The 17,700-nt window shown below is 40.4% G+C and overlaps 2 protein-coding genes across 7 annotated transcripts in view; both read right to left on the reverse strand.

Annotated features, from left to right (window-relative positions):
- Window positions 1–113: 113 nt before the first annotated feature.
- fam237a (family with sequence similarity 237 member A) lies at window positions 114–1,017 on the reverse strand. The gene has a single exon (XM_014001433.1). The coding sequence runs from the start codon at window positions 594–596 to the stop codon at window positions 126–128; it is 471 nt and encodes a 156-aa protein (XP_013856887.1). The 5' UTR covers window positions 597–1,017; the 3' UTR covers window positions 114–125.
- Window positions 1,018–8,257: 7,240 nt separating this feature from the next.
- Window positions 8,258–17,700, reverse strand: part of adam23b (ADAM metallopeptidase domain 23b) — a 45,384-nt gene continuing 35,941 nt past the window's right edge. The window contains exons 22-27 of one of the 6 annotated variants that reach the window (XR_001309737.1): window positions 16,585–16,704; window positions 16,163–16,331; window positions 15,954–16,065; window positions 13,390–13,480; window positions 12,467–12,624; window positions 9,804–9,891 (exon numbers count right to left, since the gene is read on the reverse strand). Coding sequence is in view for 5 of the 6 variants with exons in the window: in XM_014001435.1 (XP_013856889.1) it covers window positions 9,752–9,891; window positions 15,954–16,065; window positions 16,163–16,331; window positions 16,585–16,704 (541 nt within the window). In the remaining variant the exon portion in view is untranslated. Of the gene's footprint in view, window positions 9,892–12,122; window positions 12,625–13,389; window positions 13,481–15,577; window positions 15,669–15,953; window positions 16,066–16,162; window positions 16,332–16,584; window positions 16,705–17,700 lie in introns of those variants that run through there. The other 5 variants (XM_014001437.1, XM_014001436.1, XM_014001438.1 and 2 more) reach the window with 5 other exon arrangements.

The raw sequence follows: 17,700 nt of genomic DNA on the forward strand, positions 1-17,700 counted from the left end.
CTTTAAGATATATTAAACTACATAGTTTCTTTAAACGTTTTTAAATGTTATCTTTTATTTTGAAATATTTTATCTGCTTTTGTTTTTCTGAATATTTTTATTTTATTGCCCATTAATTCTTAGTTTTAGTTGATCATATGGTTGAGTTTCATATAAATACTATCGTATTTGGTTTGGTGAAATAAAATAAATACAATAAATAATGTTTTGTAACATTTGAAGCTCTTACTGTCAGTAACCAGGGAGCGCACCGAGGTGACCTGTCTGCGCCCCAGGCCGTGGCTCCTGGACAGGACGCAGTCCAGGTAGATGTCCCAGAAGACCCGGGCCAGGTCCCAGAACAGCGTCGTGTGCTTCTCGTTCTCCGAGGACCTGAGGGTCCCCATCAGGTCCCAGAAGGCGGGCACCGTGTCCGCGATCCTCGGGGAGCGCATCTTCAGCAGCAGAGCCGAGGAGGAGTCCCAGCACTGCGGGTCCGCGCGGTGGGCGCTCAGGGGGTCCACCTGCTCCGGCTTCTGGGCCCGCAGCGGCACTGTACACGTGCAGGTCAGCACCAGCACCGCGGCTGAGGCCAGGTTCAACAGAACCGGGACCATTTGGACCAAAAATGCGCACGAATCAGGCTTTTCTCTTTGCAAAAAAGCTTTATCAGAGTTTTGCGAACTCTGTCAAAGGAAGAAGTCCGGTCAGAAAAAACTGCAGATATAAACTAAACTTTTACATGTGTGATATTAAAACTCTACTTACCACATGAGCCCAGCTGAAAATCAGAGCTTTATGTTGATCAGAGGTGGGTAAAATACCTGTTAGGACTGCTGACGTCACTGCCTCCCTCCTTTGCAAACATCTGTTTGTCTCCTTATTAATATCTCCTTTAATATTTCAACTTGAAATTTTAATCAATTAGCTGTTATACCTAAATAATGTATTTTGTTATTGTTTAAGTTGCAGTACTTTTTTTCTTGGGATTTCTCCACATAAAAAAGCTGAGCAGCTGTAAGTTTTTATATTGTAGTATGTTTATTTACATGGGGTAACTCAAAGTGCTTTTGGTGGTAAAAAAAAAAAAAATGAAAAAAACTAAAAAAAACCTTTTAAAAAATCCACCCATAAAGTGTGAGAAATTTTAATTTGCTTAAACATTTATTCAACTCTCACAATGATCAAAAGATTTTTAGAGTTTTTTTTAACCAAATAAAACAAAAGTCGATGTATTGTGAATTATTACACTTTAAAGGTTGAAAGCATTTTATCTTCTAAGGCTTAATCTTAGTGCTTTTGTAAAGATTTTCCTTGAAAAAGGCATACATACTTAAAGAAATAAATTTAGGGCTAGAATTAAGCATTATAGACCTAACATGTTTAAATTGATGTTTCAGCTAGTTTGAAATGTGGTTGTGGAGTTTGGAAAGGTTATGAACAGTCAGTATCTTACCTGTTGTAGATAGCTCCTTGAGCTACATCAGTTTGGGAAAAACCCTGAAGACCCACTGTCCTGCATGTTTTGTTTTTCCATGCTTCAACTCATCTGACTGAAATTATTGAGTGATTGACAGGTTTCTGCTGATCTTGACAACATTCTGAGTAGATTTATTCATTTGAATCAGGTGTGCCGAAGCAGGGAAACAGCAAAAACATGCAAGACAGTGGGTCATGAGGAACGGGGTCAAAGACCTGTGGTCTAGACCAGTGGTTCCCAAACTTTTTATCTTCTGACCCACAAAATATCCATGGCAAAAACTTGTGACCCCAAAAAATATTACTGGTCTGAGTACATAAACTTCATTAATAACCCCAAAAACACAGGCTTTTGACAATCTAAACAGCTTACACTCACCAGCCACTTTATTAGGTACACCTGTCCAACTGCTCGTTAACACTTAATTTCTAATCAGCCAATCACATGGCGGCAACTCAGTGCATTTAGGCATGTAGACATGGTCAAGACAATCTCCTGCAGTTCAAACCGAGCATCAGTATGGGGAAGAAAGGTGATTTGAGTGCCTTTGAACGTGGCATGGTTGTTGGTGCCAGAAGGGCTGGTCTGAGTATTTCAGAAACTGCTGATCTACTGGGATTTTCACGCACAACCATCTCTAGGGTTTACAGAGAATGGTCCGAAAAAGAAAAAACATCCAGTGAGCGGCAGTCCTGTGGGCGGAAATGCCTTGTTGATGCCAGAGGTCAGAGGAGAATGGGCAGACTGGTTCGAGCTGATAGAAAGGCAACAGTGACTCAAATAACCACCCGTTACAACCAAGGTAGGCAGAAGAGCATCTCTGAATGCACAGTACGTCGAACTTTGAGGCAGATGGGCTTCAGCAGCAGAAGACCACACCGGGTGCCACTCCTTTCAGCTAAGAACAGGAAACTGAGGCTACAATTTGCACAAGCTCATCGAAATTGGACAAGAGAAGATTGGAAAAACGTTGCCTGGTCTGATGAGTCTCGATTTCTGCTGCGACATTCGGATGGTAGGGTCAGAATTTGGCGTCAACAACATGAAAGCATGGATCCATCCTGCCTTGTATCAACGGTTCAGGCTGGTGGTGGTGGTGTCATGGTGTGGGGAATCTTTTCTTGGCACTCTTTGGGCCCCTTGGTACCAATGGAGCATCGTTGCAATGCCACAGCCTACCTGAGTATTGTTGCTGACCATGTCCATCCCTTTATGACCACAATGTACCCAACATCTGATGGCTACTTTCAGCAGGATAATGCGCCATGTCATAAAGCTGGAATCATCTCAGACTGGTTTCTTGAACATGACAATGAGTTCACTGTACTCAAATGGCCTCCACAGTCACCAGATCTCAATCCAATAGAGCATCTTTGGGATGTGGTGGAACGGGAGATTTGCATCATGGATGTGCAGTCGACAAATCTGCGGCAACTGTGTGATGCCATCATGTCAATATGGGCCAAAATCTCTGAGGAATGCTTCCAGCACCTTGTTGAATCTATGCCACGAAGAATTGAGGCAGTTCTGAAGGCAAAAGGGGGTCCAACCCGTTACCAGCGTGGTGTACCTAATAAAGTGGCCGGTGAGTGTATATGCAAATATAAATACTTATTTATAATTTTTTGTGTTTTTTAAATTGTTTTAGGGAAAATATTACATCAGCAATTATTTTATTACCCTTTAAATTGATTTCTGGAGATTATCCAAGGTGCTTCATGACCCATAATTGGGTCTCAAGCCCAACTTTGGGAACCAAAGTGCAGTGGTTCCCAAACCTTTCAGCTTTTGACCCACAAAACAGTAGCAGAGACCTGTGGCCCCAGCTATTTTTGGATGATAAACATTTGTATCAGGTCAACTAAACATAGGCATAGTAACAATATTTTTATACTACATTTATCCATTTTAAATACACTAACCTCACTCCTTTGTAACAAATAAGGCAAAAATGTAATTAATTCTGAAAACCTTTTCAGAACCCCACCTTGATGTTTCGGGATCCCACTTTGGGTCCCGACCCCAACTTTGGGAAACACTGATCTAGAGCTTAGTGGATGAAGTTTACGTCACAGGTAGAGCAGACATGGAAGGCATGAACAGGCATGTTTTTGCCCTCAKTCTGCCCAGACTGATGAGCTAATGCTAATTCCAGCAGGGCCAAGGACGAAATGGTTCACTGCCATCTTAAAACAACTCTAAATTTAAAAATAGTTTATTCAAATTCTGTCTTATAGACCTTTACATTCCTGACAACGTCAGAGCTACAGCTAAAATGTGTGTTTTCTGGAAATGTTTGCAAAATCAAACACATTTCAGCCCATTCCGCAAATCATGAAAAATGTCATGTTTTTGAACTGCGAATGATTTTCACAATTTGTATTTTATTTTTCTTCTTTTTCTTATTTTTMCTCTGAGAACAAACCAAATGTTGTCCTCAGTATCGACCAAGAACAGGAGATTTTCTGCTGAAAATACGACAGCACACACCTGGGTGTTTCTGCCTTCTATAAACACGACTTCCAGTTGGGGGGAGAAAAAAGTTTTTATTTTTCTGCTTTTACTGAAATGTCACATGCATACCTTCACTCAAATGTAATTATTTTCACAGTGAGGGGCCAACACTAAATGTACTGGACGGGGTGTCTTACTCACTCATTCATCCTCCTGCTGATGCAAAGCTGCAGGCCGTACGATGTTTCCGCTACCAGGGCGAAATTATAACTTCAAAAACGTTGAACACGAAGCACCAAATGATGTGCTAGGAGATTTCGTGGAAGCAAGATAGTGAGGTGACGAAAGAAAACAGCAAGTGGCTCAATTCTTAAAGTAAAGCAAATTAATGTAACAGACATTAGCAGAAACCTTTTTAGTCAGAACAGAAAACACATTTATCTGTAGATAAAACACAAAATTAGCTCTGATGTTCTTTATGGTCACCTTATAACATCAAGTAATATAAAAATGTTTATGGACTTATTATTGCTGGCTGCCTTTCATGCAGTGTTTTAGACTAGAACCATCTTATGATGTGAAATGAAAAAAAAAGTATCTGTTTTGGTCAAATCTTGAAAATAATGTTATCAGATTTTAGCTCAGTATTTGTAAAATTGACTCAGTTACTTTTGTGTTGGTTTCAATCAGCTGTGGCAGCCATCTTGAATTGAACTGATTCTCAAAGTTAATCAGTCGGCAAATAGTTGATCCTGCACACTGAGTAACGCTTGGAGCATCTGTTGCAGCTACCACACCAAATTGTGGCCATGCAGGCATAAAACCTGTAAAGAAAAATAAGAAATTACAGAGAGTGTGAGGAAAAAAAAGCAGCTCAGAGATTAAAAGTGCTCAAAATTAAAGAGTACAGATTTTTTTAATCAAACTGATTTATTTGCTCCTGGAAACAGTGAACATGAGAAAATACTGTTTACAAAGTATATGGTCATTTATGTCAKAGTTTGAATCTTAAAGTCTTATTTCCTCAAGTATTTAAACTAAAACTGTCACAAGAGTTGAATTTCATGCATGAGTTGATTCTTTTCATTGTTGTTTCTGACATGAGTCATTGACACAAAGTCCTGACTATAAATGTCAAAACTGAATAAAAAAAAAAACAACTGTKCTCTTCTGACTCAACTGTATGTTCTTTATATTTATAAAGTTATGTCTGAAGCAGGCTGCAGCTTTTCATTGTTTGAGCGTTAGTTCCTTTCATATCGGATCAGATTTTAGTACACTTCTGTAGAACAAAAACTTAAATGCTAACGCACTTACAGGTTTTGGAAATTCATAAAAATTGTGAAGGAAATTGCTGGGAATAAAAAATAAAATAAAATTACCAAGCAACTCACATTTTATAGTTGGATTACTATTATTTTATACATTTAAAGTATAAAAATGCATGTTCAAACATGAACACATTGGAAGAGTTAAGAACTGTGTCCAAAAGTAGGTCAATAAAAAGTAAGTTTATTTTTGTTATGGCAAAATCCTTGCTAAATCTATGATGTTTTCCAGTTTATTTTTTAGTTCCTTTTTGTTTCAGTGTTCTTGGATTTTTGTGTACTGTTACTTCATGATTCATCCAGTTTGTGTTCTTGTGTTTTGGCTTCTTTGGGTTCCCTGTGTCATTTTTCATTTCTCCCTCAACTCTCAGCATTTTTCCAGTCATTCTTGCCACTCCCCAGTCAGCTCAGCTCATCAGACATGTCTCCTGCCTTCACAGCAGCAGATCATTGTAAAGCACTGGATTGCTTTGTGTTTCGCTCCTTAGGCCTCACATGTCCACCTGCCTGCTTCTGTTTAAGGTTTTTTGCTGCTCGGTCAGCATGACATGCAAAATCCATTTTGTTCAATAACGACACTATTTACTGTGGAGCTACTAAACAAGGTCATGAACTTCTGGCTTATCAATTTCACAAATCTGCATCCTCATCTACATTGTCCTCTGGCTYTGGGTCAGACTCTGGCTCCAACATGTAAGGCTGGATGGACAAGTCTTCTGTTGTTGTCACCCTTTAACCAATTTGTAAATAAAAACTTTCTGCCCCGCTACATAATCGTATTTCTATCAAACTWCRAAAATGGYGAAAAACGGGGTGGAGCAGACAACAATCATTGACCTGGAGGTGGGTGGGGTGTAAAGTGCRTCATTTGTATTTAAAGAGGCAACACCAAAATGAGTTGATGTCAGACCCACCTCAGAACAGGAGTGAAAGAKGGGGCTTGTGGAGCTACAMCAGGGGATTCAGACCAAAGCCTTACAGTTCCTCTTTACATCGACCCCAACTGAATAACTGAAATGTGAAAAATGATAAAAATACATGATATGTCTTGTTAAGTTCATCCTCTGAGTCCCCGTGATTCTGCATTCTGGGTTCAACTACATCACTCAAAACTTATGCCCAAAGAAAAAGCAAACATTTTAAAGCAAATATGCCCCAATTCTAATCGAACCATCAAGCACTCCATTCCATGCCTTTTTTTTTCCTGTTTTTGGTGCATTTTCATTGCAGCACTAGGGCGCAACCTACAGCCCTGGCATAGCTACTACAGCATGGTCATTTTCCTGTGGATGAATCTTCTAGAAGTGGTGTCAGGTTTTAAAAATTTTTTAGAAAAAGACAAATAAAAATTGTTTTGTGTAGTTCTCTAAAGTGACCACATGAAAAAAAGATGTGTTTGTTTACTTCATTCTGTGTTCCAGTGTTGTATAAAGTACCACAAAGTGATACTTAAGTAAAAGTACAAGTATCTTACCAAAAAATTTACTTTGGTAAAAGTTAAAGTCTCCTTTAGGAGTATTACTTGAGTAAAAGTCTTAAAGTATCTGATATGTTTTGTACATAAGTATTAAAAGCAAAAGTAATGATTTAAAATGAGCAGTTAGATTTTCTGTAAGGACATTTTTTAGAAGGTGACCTCAGAAATGACAGAAATGACTGTCACATTAAAACTATTAATTTATGTTAAATTTAAGATGCACTAGTCCAGTTGTTTCAGTTTATATACATATATGAAGGGTGACCAAACCTTTTCTCCAAAATGAAAATCTATCTGAGGGCTGCAGCCAAATGCAATAATATAATTCATGAAATACAAATACTTAAGTACAGTCCTTTTAATTTTAATGATTATGTCATTCGACAATGATTATAATCATATATATGATTATATTAATGATTATGATCACCACGCAAGACTCCACTGCTGAAGAAACAGCATGTTGAAGCTCCTTTAAAGTTTGCTGCACAACATTTARACAAGCCTGTGAAATACTGGGAGAATATAGTCTGGTCAGATGAGACCAACATTGAACTGTTTGGATGCCAGAATACACATCATGTTTGGAGGTCAAATGGCACTGCACATCAGCCCAAAAACACCATACCAACAGTGAAGTTTGGAGGTGGGAACATCATGGTGTGGGGCTGTTTTTCAGCATATAGTACTGGCAAACTTCAAATAATTGAAGGAAGGATGAATGGAAAAATGTACAGAGACATTCTTGATAAAAATCTGCTTCCATCTACCAGGATGATGAAGATGAAACGTGGCTGGACATTTCAGCAAGACAATGTAACCAAAAACAAAGTCAAGGAAACTCTCAGTTGGTTTCAGAGAAAGAAACTAAAGCTGCTGGAATGGCCCAGCCAATCACCTGACCTGAATCCAACAGAAAATCTGTGGAAAGAACTAAAGATCAGAGTTCATAGAAGAGGTCCAYGAAACCTTCAAGATTTGAAGACTGTTTGTGTGGAAGAATGGGCCAAAATCACACCTGAGCAATGCATGCCACTAGTTTCTCCATACAGGAGGCGTCTTGAAGCTGTCATTGACAACAAAGGCTTTTGTACAAAGTATTAGATAAATTTCAGTAAGTGTGTTCAATACTTTTTCCCTGTGCCATTCCACATTATTACAAATAACTTCATTTCTGGACATTTMTGGTTTGATTTCTTTGTATGTATGGATCACTTGGGTTGTTACCAACATCTGGTGAAAATTTCATGTCATTAGCACCTCTAGTAAAATATTTACTGAAAAAATGTTAACGTGTTCAATACTTATTTTATTTTGTATCTAACTAAATGCACCTCCTGCCCCGTGTAGCCATATTTGATAGCCACACAGACCAGTCTGTACATAAAATTGTCATTTTAATCATGAAAATAATCACACAATAGTTTATAAAAATATATCATGATTCACTTAAGAAAAAACTACAAAATGTGTGGTGCTTTTAAAAGTAAACAAACCCCAATAAATTTCTTCACACATAAAAAGTGACAAAGGCTTGGATAAAATTTGTCAGTTGTTTATTGATGGGTCCAACTGTACATGATGGAGTGAGAGAGGGATACCAGACAATGAGCAACATGGAGGATTACGATGCCAGCGCCATGGCAGCACCTGGACGACACCAACTATCAGCTGGACTGGAAACAATGGTTCTGAACCAGGAAACTGTTCAGACACCATACACTCTGTGTGTCTATCTGTGTCTGTGTGTGGTTTAAAAATTTCAAACTGGATGGAAAAAACACACAAAACATGACTCTTTCATTTCCACAAATGGGAAAAGGGTGCTCTCCTGTTTTGAACTGGAACTTTTTTTTTTCACTTTTTAAGTTTTACATCCATCCTCCATTTGAAGAGAAATGAAAAGAGTGGCCAAATAGAAAATATTGAGCTGATCCGTGGATGATTTCGTTATTCCATGTCTACGTTGTTGTCACTATTACCCTTTCTTTTGTGCAATATCTCTTTTTTGCATAGTAAATAAAAGTTAAATGTCCTTGTTGTTGACATGCACCTACCTTTTGTAGCATTTTTTTTCTTGCAGATTTTTGGGGACTCCCATATAGAATTATAAGCCCACTATAGTGATTGCATGCAGCGTTACCAAAGGAGCTGAATTTGATTCCTACCAAGAGTTTATGAGAGCAAAAGGCTAAGCCAGAAAAAAAGAGTGGGTGTTGATGAGGACTGTCAGGAGACCTGGCTGGACTGGTGAGCGCCTGCACAGACAGACTTCATGCCCTCAGCAGACAGAGAGGCACCGCTGGCTGCAGACAGAGGAAAGGGAAAGTGCTCTGTGTGCAACAACATCCATACGTTCAGGTGATTGGTTCTTTGGCTTTGGAGTCACCGTTGGAAATACTTCTGGGGGGGATCTCGTCACCGCCACAGCTGCTCTGCTGTGAACCTTAACTTACTCCCATCCTTTCGGCCCAAATCACACAAGCAATTAATGTTCGGTTACGTTGCAAAATAAACTGCCTAAAATAGAAAAGAAAAGCAGCTGAAGTCCTTGTGAAACACGATGTYAGTTACTAACCTGAACTCCTTATTAGTGTACAGTTTTTGTGTGTGTCTACACTATCTGCACTGTCCTTGCATGCAGCCCCTGAACATGACCTGTAGGAGTTTTAACTGGCTTTCCAGTGGGTTTGGTTTGTAACGAGGCTTTCTCCTGCAATAGTTTACTTTTTTTGTCTTTTTTGCTTTAAATTGATCGCTTTGGTAGCCATGCCGAGCCCTGCATAGAAGGCTCTTCATGCTAAGGGGGCCAGCAAGCAGCACACTTTGTGTGGATAATCATGCCAGGTGAGAGAATGGTGTGGATTCCGCCTGAACGCCTGTGCACTGGCACTAAAGGAGGGTTGAAGAGCTCCGTCGCTCCGCAGGGATCAGGGTGGAGACGTCGGGGTGGGTGTTTACATCGGAAGTTGAAAAGGCTGCGTTTATAATGTCACTACAATGGAATCTGTTAAGATGTCCACTATGTCTTTTTCAAGTAAAACTAACGACAAAAATCAGCAGCAATAGGTGCAGTCCAGCTGTCAGGTAAAAGCCTTGCAGAAGTCCAGCGACATCATCACCTCCATTAAATGGCCTGGGCGTTGGGGTCGTAACGCCGTTTCTTGACATTTCTTATGTAGAAAAAAAGAAAAAAGTAGTCAGAATCACCAATAAATACTTGTGCAACACAGATAGTCCAACCTGAACAAACAGCCACACCGATTTACAGTTTAAAAGAGTTGCACTGATAAAATAAATAGCACAATTAACATTTTGAAGCTTTATGTTTTTGAAAGATTCTAATCATGAATGCCGAATTGTTCCAAGTCTTTACATATACATGCTGTGTGTATATATAAATATTTAAGTGTTGAAGTAATTTTAGGCTGGTCCATGTTGGGCAATTCAGCCTTGACTGCAAAGAGACGGGCAGAGGTATTTATGATCACAGGGCCAGTTCCAAACTTTTAAAGTTGGGTTTTTTGTCTTTGAAAAGAGGGTGAACAATTAACATCTTAGTCGTTGTAGACAGCTCAATAAATGATCTCAGTTTACTTTTTCTAGACTTACTTTTTAAGCTTAACAGGAGTTGAGTCTTCTGAAGACAAAAAAAAGTCCACTTCGGTCTTGGAAAAGATTATTCTTTCTCAGTMTTGTCAGAAACTTTTAATCTGTGTCCAAATTCAGGGTCTTCATCCTCCAAAGGCCGAATCTGAAGGCTGATCATTAGGGGTGGGAATCTTGTACTATCTCACGATTGGATTCAATTCTGATTGTGGGTGCCAAGATTCGATTCAAAATTAAACTTTCAATCAAAACTAATAATGTGAGCCCATTTGTCGTGTTCGCAAAGTGCTTCATCTTCATTTTGCAAACCTCGCACACAGTGTAGCTCATGTCACACTCGGACACTAATCTTTGCCTCCAATGAAGACGGGAGCCGTCGAATCTCTCGTTCCTCCAGTTTTGTAGTTTCCTCTTTGTTTTGGTGCTTTCTGCGAACACATACGTTCCAGAAGCAGCTGTGTGGTGACATTCCACGTAGTTACAAAATGGAGGCTGATTGGATTTGCTTTGTTTTTTAAATTTTTTTAACGATTCTGGAACATTTTAAATCGATTCTGAATCTTTGTAAATGAGAATCTTGATTCTGATGTGAATCGATTTTTTTTGGTACACTCCTACTGATTATGTCACAGCGACGCAACAAAGACTGACAAAATTTGAAGGCCCACAGATGCGTCTACCTTTTCCTCCAATTTGAAAGACTGGTCTGGTGGATCCTTCTCAGCCCACCCTGTTCCAAGATGCATTATGGGCCGACAGAGAAATTGTTTTTGCTTGCAATGGTTGACGAAGCGAGAGACAAGAGTAGGGTTTTAAATAAAAATCTGGCTGTATAAAACTTGAAAGTTTAAAGCGTTTGTGTTGTTAGGCTTTTGTTCTTTGCATTGACAAGTTTTTAATATTATTCTTGTCAAAAATAGTGAAGGAGATCATGTGGTGGGTCCCTCAGTTCTTCATGTACTGCATCTAAGCTAATTTTGTTAATGTATAATATTACTATATTTCAGTTTTCATTGCTTCTGTTTAGCGCCGTCACAGGGCATGCACCAGAGTGAGGGTGAGATTAAAGCTGAAGGCTAGACCACCCAAAATCACAGCCACTCACTTCCAGTCCTTGCAGTCGACTAAGGAACTGGGCGGGTTCTTTAAAGCAGGGGTTCTCAAACCTTTTGGGTCTGAGGACCACTTACAAGTGTGAATTGTTTCCAGGGACCCCCTCATAAACCCCATGCTGTTTTTAGAAATAATTTACTGTCATTTTCACCCCTAAATATTATGAGAATATTATGTTTTTGTTTGGTTTAGTATGTTTGTTTTACTAGTGCATTGTTCCTCATGTTCATTTTTCAAATAAAATCCAAAATAACCATTTATTGAAAAATTTTGAGGACCCCCAAGACAGGGCTCGTGGACCCCTGGGGTTTCTGGGACCCCAGTTTGAAAACCTATGCTTTAAAGGACACAGACCCTGAAATTTGGACACATTTTCTCTAAAATGAGGTCCATCAAAGAGCTATCAACAACAGGTAAGATACTAACAATTCATAATCTCTTCACAAAACGCCACATTCAAAGATTTGACAAACTGTTTTTGTCACGTTTCAACACGACTGAAATGTTGCTTCAGTGTTACATTTATCAGTGTGAGGACTGTGACCTCAGTTCTGCCACTAACAGAGTCATCTTTCCGTGACAACGTAATACATAAAGCTTTCTGAATATTAATATCCTCTGTTGCCTTTTTGCAGACAAACACGGCTTGTGTTCGTGCAACACCAGTTCACACAGTCAAGAGTAGGAGACGAATTTTATTACCAGTTTTGATGGGGAAACACATGATTCCACTCAAAACATAACCATCTGGGAGGAAAGAGCTAACATAAAATGTACTCTACAAAGGAGGAGAATAGGAGACAACCACATCAACGACGACAGCAGCGGCAGAAGCAACAATCACTACTCAAAAAACAGCGGGACAACAACGAGTACGACAACAGGAGTGATGCATAACCTCCCCGTACTGGTGCTTGTTGTGGGGCTTCTATCACTCTGTCATGCACCTGTTCCAATAGTAAGCCAGTTAAAGGTGGCACTATTGCTGTGCAGTGGTTCATGCAGTGCAGTGCGTCGTGTCTGTACCAGGTCTGTGAAGCAGGCAGCAATGGCAGCCAGTTGTGGGCAGGTCCGAGTCTGGCCATCCAGGCGGGTGTGGCCAGCCATGCCACAAAGGCTGCAGGCACCAAAAAGGTCCTGGCTTCTCTCTGCCTCGCTCTCACCACTCCGTTTAAGGGCTCAGCCTCAAACGTATCAAAGAACAAAAAAAATAAAAAAATAAAAAAATATAAAGAAAAACCATGGAAGTGATGAGAGGGCGACAACTGCGGACCTGATCGCTGTGGGTTTGGCTCAGCCTTTGTGCAATGAACTGACCTCCAAGTCTCACAAGTCAACATGCAGACATGTTTCGGTTCTTAATCTGTTGCTTTTTCTTCTGGTTTTGCTTTTTTTCTGTAATAACCATGATGCTTTTTGTTGTTTTTTTTTTGCATGCTTTGGTGGCTGCAGGATTTTAACTCTAATTTAGTCCATAGGTCTGCTTAGTGTAAAGTTTTGTAACAGCCCTGCTGCTCAAGACAGCAGGTTCATCAGCATTAGAATAAAGCTCAAAGTATTTCCTCTCTACTAAAATTGAAAGCTTTTTTCCGTTGTTTGTATATTTAAACAGCTTAAAAAGTTCCTTTTCTTCTGCTTTGGAATAATCTCATGCATGTCAAGCACTGAGCTCTGCCCCTCCAATCAGTTTGAGGTTCTGCTACAAATGCATAAACCTCCCCCCCAGTGTTCAGAACAAAAACTTCACATTTAAACCCACCGACCAGATCTTAGAGAACCAGCACTTCAGGAAAGCACATGCTCTTCTCAAGTGCGCCTTTAATACGATTTTGTGATTTTGTCTTGTCCAATCAGGAGCCATATTCTGTAGCAGAAGCTCAAACCCTGGTGTCTAGAAGCAGCAGGGATGCTAGAGTTACAGCAGGAGAGGCATGCGACGTGTTGCTTACTTAAAGCCCCATCCAGTCCCCCCCAGCACTATGGCAGCCACAAGGATGGCTCCGGCGATGGAGCCTATTATTAGATTGGTGGCACTAGGACCTGTGAAGGGTTATGGGGGGAAAAAGACATGAGTTTCTAGACTCACCTACTGTAGCAATAACATGGAGCTACACAATAATGATTTCACACGGAACAGAAAACATACCATAAGAGGTTACAGGTAATCTAAAACACTACTTTGCATGCGTTTTTTTAGTCCCCTTTAATATGTGAGGTGGATTTGAGTGTCATCAGTCCAACGCCAAGGAGATACAGTATTTATACTGATCTGGTGTCAGTTTAGGTAGAAATTATTAGTATAGGTTTCTGTTAAAGGGATAGTTTGGACTTTTTAAAGTGGTGTTCTGTGGAGTTATACTTGCAAAAAAGGAGAAAAAGCAATAAGTCCCTATTATTAGTTTGGAGTATCGGGGAATTGGTGGCACAGCAAGATTCTGCAAGCTTAAAAAAATGCTAATCATGTGAGCACTACCTCATATACTTCTACATTGCTATTGGTTTTGCATTGCATTAATTAATTCAGCAGAAATATGAGCATATTCCTGTAGGAAGTGAGTAGATGTAGCATTTTAAAGGAGACCAATTATGGGTCCTAGAAATTGTTATGGTATGTCTGTGGGCTATCCAGACCATGTTCATTCAATTTAATGCACAAAATAATTCTCAGATAATAAAATTTCCCATTTTCTAGTTCTGCCTGCTCTGACTTCCGTTCAGAAGAGCTGTTTATGTTAATGAGCTCTGTTGGTAACGCCCTCCAAAAATCTGTTGACATTAACTCCGCCCTCCAAAGCCAGGTTTACGTTAGCATGGCTAATAGTAGCAGAAGCTCCGTTGTACAACCATATGAGACCCAGAGGCAGAGTCGTGGTGGCAGCTTCTTTTTTTCCTCCCCCTCCTCTGCTCTGCGTTCACTCTGCATGCTGTTACCAGAGCAGGGAGCAGCAGCGGTCAAAATACTTCAGAAACTCGAACAAATAGGCTTTAACAAGGCTTTAATAAGCTAAACAATAGAGGTACATGAGAAAACGTGTTCATAACAAATGAAAATAAATAATTAAATTGTATGTGTCCATGCCGGTCTCAAACCCTGGTCTCCCACTCTCTGGTCCAACGCTCTACCCATTGCCCTATTGGAGGCTTGTTGTGAAATGAGCTGCACATTACACAACAACAACCGTGACAGCTTTTTATACTGAGGAGGTGGAGCTTCACCCGGGGGTTGCTAGGTAAGGGGCTGAACGCAGGTTCCGGTGGGTTGTCGTACGGCTTGTGACATCACAAAATGACAGAAGTATAAAACTTGTCGTTAATATACATTAAAAATACATTTACTTACAGTAAATATGCCCCTGGGTGCATTTTTTGGTCCTAGGACTGTTTTTTTAAGAAGTACATACCCAAAGTTGAGTAAAAAAAACTTTAAAAAGTGAATTTTGCATAATAGGTCCCCTTTAAGATGTCGCTCAGATTAGCCTTCTTTCCCCAGACAAAATTAAGTCCTATTTCTACAATCGGAGCTCATTCAAAGAACTATTTTAACCTTTCTACAGAACACCACCTCAAAAGATCTGAACTATTGCTTTAAGGTTGTCCAAAGGACCTGATCCTGAGTATCCATTGCTTGAAAAAAGGTTTATTCAAACAGCTGGCTGGTTGCAGTCCAAAATGGTTTTAGGTAGTCCCAGTCACCACACAGCCTCCAAACTGAAGGACAAGCCAGGTAACTAACTGGACACTTTGCAGGACTGTTTTCATCTAAACGCCCCACATGCCCCAGAAAGGAGAGGATCACAGGAGCAACCACATGACAACTGAGAGTAGAGAGAGGGATGAGAGAGAGAGCGAGAGAGAGAGAGAGAGAGAGAGAGAGAGAGAGAGAGAGAGAGAGAGAGGCAATGAGGAACAACAGGAAGTGGCTGGAGAAGAGGAGGAAGGAAGGGGTGACAATCTGTCAATCAAACACACGACACCAAAAACATTCAATCACATGACAATTAAATGGTCATCACCAACACACAAGAAAACACAAAGCCACCGGGACGCACACACGGGCTCAGGCCGGCTCACGAGACCGCCCGCACACTGAGGCACCACTATGAGAGGAAGAGCTGTGAAAGGGTTAAAGATGCTTACTCTATTCCCCACCCTGTGCCTCCAAAAATCACCCCCAGGGCCAGAATGGTCCCTGCTACTGCCCCTATCAGCCTGTTAGTGGCCACGCTCACTGTGCAGAGGGAAAAGGAGCATTATTACCACCCTGTTACAAACAAACAGCAGCCTTGTGGGTGAACCTCCTCCTTGAAGCGCCTCGTGTTCGCTTCAGCTGTCACTTCATTCAGAATCAAATGAAACAACTCTAGCACTGTTTTTACATCTCGTCTAAACCACTTACTTTAAAACCCGGGTACACCTGAGAAATTCCCGTCTCAGGTAATCCAAAATTTAGCATCGTGTGATCGTTACTAAATTCAGTTAATGACAGCAGAGGCTGGCAGAGGAAGAAACCAACCCTTGGGTTCTTCATCCGGCGCGACGTCGGGCTCTTTGGGCGGGTCGGGCATGCTGCAGTCTGTCCCGGCCCAGGTGTCGTCGCAGGTGCACGTGGCTTCGTTGTTGCACACCTGTACGGGTCGGACACAGATGACATAACCAGCTTCTAATCAAAGGTGTTTTTTAAAGCTTGCAGGCGGTACAATTCTCAAATAAAGATGTGCTCACCCCGTGGGCGGAGCACACCTGCCCGTTGGGTCCAATGGGGCAAGAGCTCATGTTGAGCGACTGGATGGGCAGACACTTGCGGTCAAGGCACATCATTGATGGCCCACAGGGAGTCCCATCCTCCACGTAGCCTAAATCAGTGTCGTCGTCCAAAAGGACATGGGCACCCCTGATGAAGGAAGATGGAAATGGGAGAGAATCAAAAACTCTTAAGAGAACTGAACAACAAAATGAGTCCTGGTTGTAAAGATGAACAAAGAAATCAGCTTGTAATCTGTAAATTTGTCTGATTTATTCTGTTTCTTCAAGTAATTGAAAGAAACCAGAGCTGTGCAAGAATCAGACGTCTGTACTGACCCCCAAAACTCAAATCAGCATTCTGCTTAATAATAGGAGTTATAAAAACTAGAGGAGGTGTTTACGTGCACTGTATCACGTTGCCTTGGTGATTGAAGGAGGTGGGGGTGACGTCTCCTTTCATCATTCCGATGCGTGGGATCCGCCCCACGTTAGTGCACAAAAGATAACCGCAGAACACATCGCTGCAACAGAGAAGCAGAGAGACGCATCGCTTTAACCACATTCACTTCTTTTAAAAATAATAAATGTTCAGTCTCATTTAAGTTTGAGCCAGGTTTATGATGCTTAGTAACAATGTCAATGTCAATTTTATTTTTATAGCACATGAAAACAACAGAAGTTGGCCAAAGTGCTTCACAATTAAGCCAACTGAATAAAACAATTGAGCAACACATAAATATAGACAGTAAAAGAAATTTAAAATACAGAAAAACATTAAAAACATTATCATTAAAATAATCTCAAACTCTACCAGAATGAAAGGCCAGGGAGTAAAAGTGAGTTTTACGTAGAGATTTAAAAGTCTCAWCAGTCTCAGCAGTCCGTATGCAAAGACAGAGATTCTTAACCTATGGGCCGCGGCCCAGTTGTGGGCCTCAAGCGCCACCTTGAAGGCCTCAAAAGAACAACAGTTTTTACCTTTGGGCCGCAGAGGGCAGTGGGACCGCATTGATTTTGAATAAGGTGCACTACACTTTCTCACCACTAGTAGTGGTAGTGTGCCACTAAGATGTTTGACAACTTTTTTAATATGTGGAAGCAGAACCATAAAAACCTGCCGAGAATGGAAACTTATTTTAAATGGAAAGTAGAAGCAAAAAGGAAAGTAACTCATCAAAAAACACCAACGTTTGTCACTAATACGAAGTGCAGCGTCTGGTTCTGCAATATTTTAAAAGTTAAAAATATTATCAAATACATGTCCTGATGCATCTCAGTAATCCAGGCAAAAAATCAAAAAGAAAAAAATTGTATAGGTCTTCTGGACGGGTTCTTCTCTAATGAAATGTTTCGTCTCTCCTCCAAGAGACTTCTTCAGTCTGAGAGTTTCAGGCAAAATTCAGGCTTTTAAGCCCTGCCTCCATGTGACTTTTTTTTTTTGTTTTTTTACTTAACTCAAAATGAAAATAGCTTTGAAATCAATGGTAAAAGTTTATGATTAAATTTATTTAAATAAA

Source organism: Austrofundulus limnaeus, unplaced genomic scaffold (assembly GCF_001266775.1).
Source record: "Austrofundulus limnaeus strain Quisiro unplaced genomic scaffold, Austrofundulus_limnaeus-1.0 Scaffold9, whole genome shotgun sequence".
Classification (NCBI taxonomy): Eukaryota; Metazoa; Chordata; class Actinopteri; order Cyprinodontiformes; family Rivulidae; genus Austrofundulus; species Austrofundulus limnaeus.

Bases quoted from the DNA above. Each gene is read 5' to 3' on its own strand.
- fam237a (XM_014001433.1), bottom strand. From the start codon at position 596: ATGGTCCCGGTTCTGTTGAACCTGGCCTCAGCCGCGGTGCTGGTGCTG.